The 6,974-nt window shown below is 45.1% G+C and overlaps 1 protein-coding gene across 1 annotated transcript in view; it reads left to right on the top strand.

Annotated features, from left to right (window-relative positions):
• Positions 1-579: 579 nt before the first annotated feature.
• LOC103805096 (golgin subfamily A member 2-like) overlaps positions 580-6,974 on the top strand; it is a gene marked incomplete at its 5' end in the record, with an annotated part of 16,804 nt that continues 10,409 nt past the window's right edge. The window contains 6 exons of the mRNA XM_009077731.1: positions 580-702; positions 1,021-1,101; positions 5,193-5,236; positions 5,364-5,427; positions 5,884-5,943; positions 6,425-6,505. Of these exons, the coding sequence (XP_009075979.1) occupies positions 580-702; positions 1,021-1,101; positions 5,193-5,236; positions 5,364-5,427; positions 5,884-5,943; positions 6,425-6,505 (453 nt within the window). The remainder of the gene's footprint in view (positions 703-1,020; positions 1,102-5,192; positions 5,237-5,363; positions 5,428-5,883; positions 5,944-6,424; positions 6,506-6,974) is intronic.

The following is a 6,974-nucleotide window of genomic DNA, read 5'->3' as shown; positions in this document are numbered from 1 at the left end:
TTCTGGGCGCGGCGATCAGCCTGGGCCGAGGGGATGTGATTCCAGCCCTTCGGAGGTTGTTTCTCCGCACGGTTCAGTTGTTGCAGGGTCTGTACTAGGCTGCTTGTGAGAATTGCAGTTTTCGTTCATGAGATCTTTCATGCAGTGGAAGATCTTACTCTTCAGGCAGAGATTTTTTCAGTTTGCATGCAGGATTGATTGCCCTTTATTAATTTTGTCTTATTGCTCTTAGTTATAACCTTCACACCCCCCCCAAATTGCTTTTAATCTCCTCTTAGTTGCACTGTGGAGTATCGAATTATTTCCCAAGAACAGCATTAGCTGTCAACAAAAGTTGAACCTTTATAACTCTGATCCCCTTGTCATAGACACATCACTTGAGGTCTTACTTTACCCTGACTTGGGATTCTTTTTGGGTTTTATTCAAGGAAGATAATTTCTCTTGTCCTGACACTTGACGTGTATCTTTACCCAGTGAAGTTAGGTTTGGGGTTTTTATTGACGTTATAGACATTAGACATATTAGATATATAGACATTATATTCTGTTTGGGCTTCAGATTATTCTTTTTGTTCACAGCTGAAGGAGTATCAGCAGAAGAACAGCCCTGGAGCAACTGCAGGAACCAAGAAGAAACGCAAAACTAAAGAAGGCAGCAGACCCTCTACCCCCACCAACGATGACCAGCAGCCTCCAGAGAACGTGAGTGTCTCTTTCTCCCAAATCACTGGCCACCTCCCTGCTGTTTGGCTTTCTGAACCTCCTGACTGGAGCTGGGAAGTGGCTGTGAGTGGTGTAGGTGCTGTACGAGGTGTGCTACAGTAGTTGGCAGTGCTGGAAGTGCAGCTGAGTCTGTCTGTGCCCGAGCAGTCAGCCCTGGGTGTGCCCAGTGCTGCTGTTCTGAGGTGTGTGCTCCCAACGAGCAGGAGGAGGCTGATTCTTTGGCTGCCTTTGGTTGACATTTTCTCCCTGTCCTTCTCTGAGCTGTTTCTCTTTCCCCTTTTCTTTCACCTCCTGTAGATTCAGAACATTCTGAAGGTGCTGGTGTCAGACCTTAACCGCTCCAATGGGGTAGCCATACCCTCATTGGACAAGAGGAAGGTGAGGCAGTGCTCGTGTCCCTCGCAGTGACTCACTCTCCCTCCTGCATGCTTCAAGTTCTGTTCACACTGACCTCCATCCCTGGGATGGAGCCTTGTCCTCACACATCCATTGTCAGTTGCTTGAGTTTTGTTGCTGTTTTGATTAACATGGAGTTCTTCGTTCCCATGCGTTTCCATTGCTCCCAAGTGCTTGTTTCCATCTGGTTTGTGTCAAACTTAACACCTGTGAAAGTGAACCTTGTCAAAAGCTCTTCCTCGAGTCAGCTGGGCTTTGAGGAGAATGTGGGGTTTGGGGTGAGGCAATAAACTAACTTCACAGCTCAGGAAAACTGCAGTAGGAAGAGGTAGTGTTTTCTTAGCCAGTGTTTCTCCTGCTCTGTGTGTCATTGCTTTTTTTTCCTGGAGTGTGGATCCTGAAGGGCACGTCCTGCCCATCTCCAGGCGAGCAGCTGCCCTGTCTGGTTATTCCAGCCACCCACTTCATGACAGGCAATGAAGCTGGCACAGGTGATGTACAGTCTGGCAAGGAGCAGGGGTTTAAATGTGCTTAGGCAGGAAGTCAGATACTTCAAAGCCAAGCATGTATAGGCTCTAGCTTCTCCACATTCCCAAGATCCTGAAGAGGAAAGGGCAGGAAGTTTGCCAAGAAGCAATGGAAACGTGTTCATGAGCAAACATGAACAAACAGCCTATTCTAAATATTTATTTCCAGGCAGTTTATTTAAATAAGACTCAAACTGTGATAGCTATTCAGGGAAGTCCAATTTTGTAGCCCAGAATGTTCTTGCAGTTCTGTTGTACCAAAGCTCTGCTTTTCATTTTCACTTCCATTGTTCGGTAGCTTATTTCCCTACCACTGTTTCAATGGAATTGTCATAAAGTAACTTATTATATTTATTGTCTATCCATGTGTCTCTAGCAATAAATACAACTATAGTAGTCACCAGGGTACCAGGTAGATGCAGTAAAACCTGCAGGATGGAATGGAATTCCCTCTGAACTGCCTTTGTATCCTTTTTTCTTCTCTTTTTTTGGAGTGTGATGATATAGCAGCTGTTCTGCCCAGCACACAGAGTTCCTCCAGCTGCACTGTGTATGTGTAGGCTGTGTGTCAGTAGACCTTGTGGAGGGACACAAAGACATCCTGCCAGCTCTGGGGTGCTGGGTGTGCCTGTCCAGCCTCAGCACACCTGGGTTGTGGCTGAAGTGTCTGACTCTTGTCCTGCGGACTGTTTTCAGTTAAAACTCATGAGCTCAGTGTCACTTAGATCTTGGAGAAAGAGACTTGTTTCATATTGGAGGGTGAGAGGAGGGGCCAGGACTGTTGCTGAGGTGGCTTTTGGCCTTGCAGTGAAGACCTCTCTGTGCCTACAGCTTTAGTCCTGATCTAAAAATGAAGAATTTATTACTTCTGTTCATTCTGGGTTTCCTTTTCTGTTTTCCTTAGAGATACATTTTTGATCTCATTGACTGTTATGGAATTTGTGGGTTATTGTGTCTGGAGGTTTAGGAATAATTGGAAAAACTCCTCTCTAATTGCAATATGTAATGAAAGAAAGATTTCTCTTTCCAGTTGCTGTCTTGTAAAATTCCTGAGTCAGGGAAATGCTGTTCAGGAACCTGAAGCTAATAGGGCAGAAAAGCTGATCGTTGGCGGCTGAGCTGCTGCTGCCATTGGTGTCTGACATGAGGCAGAGCCCTCCCTTCTCACCCACTCAGCTTTCTTGGCTCTGAAATACAGAAAACCCAGCAAAATAGGAGCCTTTGTGTGAAAGCAAATGGACCCTACTATACCCTAAGCTGAGCACAATTACTGACTTTATTCTATATCATTAGAAGCTCACAGGGCACAATGTGCACATAAGTGTTTTGCTTCTAACAATTTGTTTCCAACAAATTCAGTTATTCAAATGGTTTGGGGTTTTTTGGAAGTTTGTTACAAAACTGCTGATTGTGCAGGAAGAAGTGGCTAAGGCACATTACTGGTTTGTGCATCTTGGTGCATTAAGCTAAAAGAGTGTTCTGAGCAGAAGAAATTAAGGACACATTCTTGAGATGTGCCAGGGAAGGAATTCCTCATGTCCCCTTGATGTTTATATTGCTGAGTGTCTGACTGATAAAGATGAAGTAACCTTTAGCTGGAAGAAGTGAGGAGTTCCTGACTTTCCTGTGAGCACCTTGTGTTGCTCCTTGAGGGCACAATTAATTATCTGTCCTGCTAAAAAGAACTACAGAAAACTCTGTTTCCCTCTGCAGTCTTGCAGCTTATTGCTTTCACTAAATCTGTCTTCACTGTTACTGTGCTAACCTTGCTGCTGGATTCATGAGTGAAGTGCTGAGCAGGTAAACAGGGAATGTCAAGAGAGAGCGAGATTTGTTGTTTGCTGTGAAGTGCCAAGAAGGAAGTGATTGAAGTAAGAGGGAACTCATCCAGGTGGAATTGCAGGGAGCTGCAGTATACTGGTGGGGTTGAATGTTGACAGATTCTCTCATCTGCTTTGTGGTGTTTTTAAGTGATGACTTAGCAGAGATGGATGATGAAATCAAACAGATTGCCATAAAACACGAGAGCACTGCTGGGCCTTCATGGCTCTGTGGTGCTGTGCAAGAGGTTAGATGGCCCAGCTCACTGTGGCTTGGTGATGCCATCCATGCTCTCATGAAGGCTGGATGAGAACTTGCACTGCTGTCCAGAAATAGTTTTTTGTTCCTTCACTTAACTATTTAGATTGTTCTGGTCATGGTTTCCATGGCTGCAGCAGGTTCACAGGCACCTGCTCCCTGTGGCCTCTTCATGAATGTCCTGATTCTAAACTGGTGGTTCATGGTATGCCACAGATTTCACTAAGTTTTAGACAGAGCATTTGAGTTTGACTAACCCAGTTTTCAAGCAGTCACTGACCTGTTCTTTTCCATCTTCATTTGCATTCAGTGACCTGTGTTTTCCCCAGGCACACCTCCAAGGTGGTGCTTCTCACAGCACATTGACATCAGGCTCTGCCCTTGCTCACTTTTTGGTGAATCCTTTGCTGTGAATCGAGTGTTTGAAGTTAGAGTTGGGTGACATTGTTGCCCTGTGTTAAAGAAGGGAGTTGGATTATGGGACACTGGTTCTTCAGGCTGGCCCAGAGAGGCACAGGCCTGGGACAGTGTTTGTTCATGGCTGATGCAGTCACGTGTTTGCTCTGGGGAGAACACAGGTTCCCTTCCACACGTCTCCAGATGACTGACTGTTCACATCTGTGTAGTTTTCACGGGCAGATCACAAGGTGATGTGTTGGTGTGTGTGTGTCTGATCATTTTGCATGAAGGCTGTAATTCCTGTGCTGTGTTTTGTGACAGGCATACTTTGACAGTGATGTTGCCACTCGTAGTGCTGAACAGCTTGCTCCCGATGTCCCTGTGCTATCTAACAGCAACAGCCTCCCTAGTTGTGGTTCTGTTCTGCCTGCTCCTGCGAGCATGCAGCTGACACAGGTTTGTGAATTATCATCAATATTGCCATTGAACCATTGCTTAGTGACACCACATTTGTGTGGAGAAAGATGATCTTCATAAATATGACATGAGTAGTTCAGGTGTTCCCCTGTTGGAAGTACTACATTCTCCTCTCTCCATCCAGTCATTATCTGTGAGCAGAGAGAGTACTACATGCACGTGTCCCTGTGGCTTCCAAAGCTGTTTGCCTTCCCTTCTCTCCTCTTTCATTAGCAGACAGTACCCTTAATCAGACAGAAGGTCTCCAGTCAGATCAATCTGTTTCCTTTCACTAATTAAAGATTCAGTTGAAGATTTTTCCAGCAAAGCAAAGTGTTGATTATAGTGATAAATAGTAACAGCAAACACAAAGCCTTTAACACTTGAGTTTCTCTGTTCCAAGCCAGGACTGAGTTGGCAAGTCTTGGCTTACACATCATTTCTGAGTGGTGTGAGCCTGGGTTTCTTGGAACAGAGAAACCTTCCCTTAGGAAGCAGTAATTACAGGAGCTGTGGAACCTGAGCCTAGCTGTAATCAAGTGTTAGTGACACATTCCTAAGTGTGACTCCCATCTTTTACAGGCTTGTAAGTTTTTGTGTTTCAATCCACAGATTCATGACGCTGAGGATCATAAAAATGCTTTGGATGAGAACAGGTGAGTGTCTGTGTTGGCTTTGCAACAGGATCCCAGCAAATTAAGGTTTTATTCCCGCCCAGCGCTGTGCTGATTTGGGCAGTTCTCTGGGAGAGGTTTGTATCACGAGGTCTTTCTTTGTCCCCAGGTCTTTCTCATCAACAGAGAGTCTCCGCCAGTTGTCTGAACAACTCAATGGCCTGGTTTCCCAGGTACAGCCCTCCTGTCCATCCATTCCTCCCATTAATTCTCTTGATGTTTGATGGGGAGCTTTAAGCAGCTCAAGGAAACACTCTTCAGTCTCAGAGATGTCTGCTAAACAATGCAATATTTAAGTCTTGAGAAGTAAAAGATCCGGTTTTAGCAATGTAAGATTTCAGCAGTAGGAAGAACAGCAGAGTGGGATGAATGAATCACATGTATTCATGGAAAGATGTACTCTTGATTTAGTGGAAAAGACTCTGAAGTCAGTCTGCATAATTCTCATCAGCTTGTCACAGGGGCAGCTTGTGTGTATCCCGAGCCAGAGAAGTGTTTTCTGTGCCTGTGTGTGGTGGTTTGAAGTGACAGGTGCTATAAGGAGTGTTATTGCTATAGTGGGTTCTTACTTAAGAGTGATTTGTTGCTTTGGGGTCCAAAACTGACTTACCTGACTGATTTACTCCTAGTCTACGTCGTATGTGAATGGAGAAAGTGCTGTTCCTTCCACAAATATTAAGGAAATGGAAGTAAGTTGTTCTCAGACTGTCATGTTCTGTTTTTATTTTCTTCTTATTTGCTGCTGTTGATGCCTTGTTGGGACTCTGTGCTGGCAGCAGTGTTAGTGAGGCCTAACTGGATGCACAGATCATACATCACTGTCCAGTGTCACCTGGTGATTGGGTAGTTGTGACCACAACAGTTGGAGGCAGGTGTCAGTGGTGTTCCCGGTTTGGGCACTGGGGGTGATCCCAATGCTTCCATGCAACTGCAGTTCTGATTTATGATTCCCTTTTATGTCTGAATGAAGCCTCAGCAGAAATGGATAAAATAGGTTGACATCCCAGCTGCTTTTGTTGAAACCATAGATTTTGTTTTGTTTGGAGAATCTGATTATATCAAACTGTGATAATGATTTTTTTTTTTCTGTCCTTTTTAATTATTGCTTTTTTCCTCCCCTCCTCCTCTTCTGCTCCTTCCTTTTTCTCCTGTATTGCATGTGCCCGTCAGACACGTTACCAGGAGCTGGCAGTAGCCCTGGATTCCAGCAATCTAACTAACAAACAGCTCGTTACAAAGATAGAGGAATTGGTAAGAAACAATCCAACCAACCAGTTTGACATTGTCTTTGCTGCTCCTCCACGCTCTCTGGGTGTCTGCAAGGTTACGGGTTCCCTCAGTGCCACAAGGAAGGCTGTTTGCACAGCACTGGGTCAGGAACAAAATGGGCTGTATGGCAAACCTGAGAGGAGGATCAAAGCCCAAGGCCACTCCTGAGTGTGTTGGCTCATCTGAAGAAGCAGAAACAGAGTTTTGTTGTTTCCATTTAAGTGGGCTCCATCCCTGGATGAGAAGCATCCTGATAAAACAGCTATTTCTGGTGCTGGTCTGAGTCCTTGGAATACAGAGCTCTGGTGCTGGCAGCACTGTGAAAACCTGTTTCTGCAGGTGGTGATGCTGTTCTAAATATATCAGCAGAGTGGGAGCAATAGGTCCAGGAGAGCCTGGGGCTGTTTTCTGATCATATCCTCAGCTTCTCTTGGCACAATGAATGAACTGC

This window comes from Acanthisitta chloris, unplaced genomic scaffold (assembly GCF_000695815.1).
Source record: "Acanthisitta chloris isolate BGI_N310 unplaced genomic scaffold, ASM69581v1 scaffold40316, whole genome shotgun sequence".
NCBI lineage: Eukaryota > Metazoa > Chordata > Aves > Passeriformes > Acanthisittidae > Acanthisitta > Acanthisitta chloris.
Note: the sequence above shows the minus strand (reverse complement) of the source record. Positions and strands in the feature narration are given on the sequence as shown.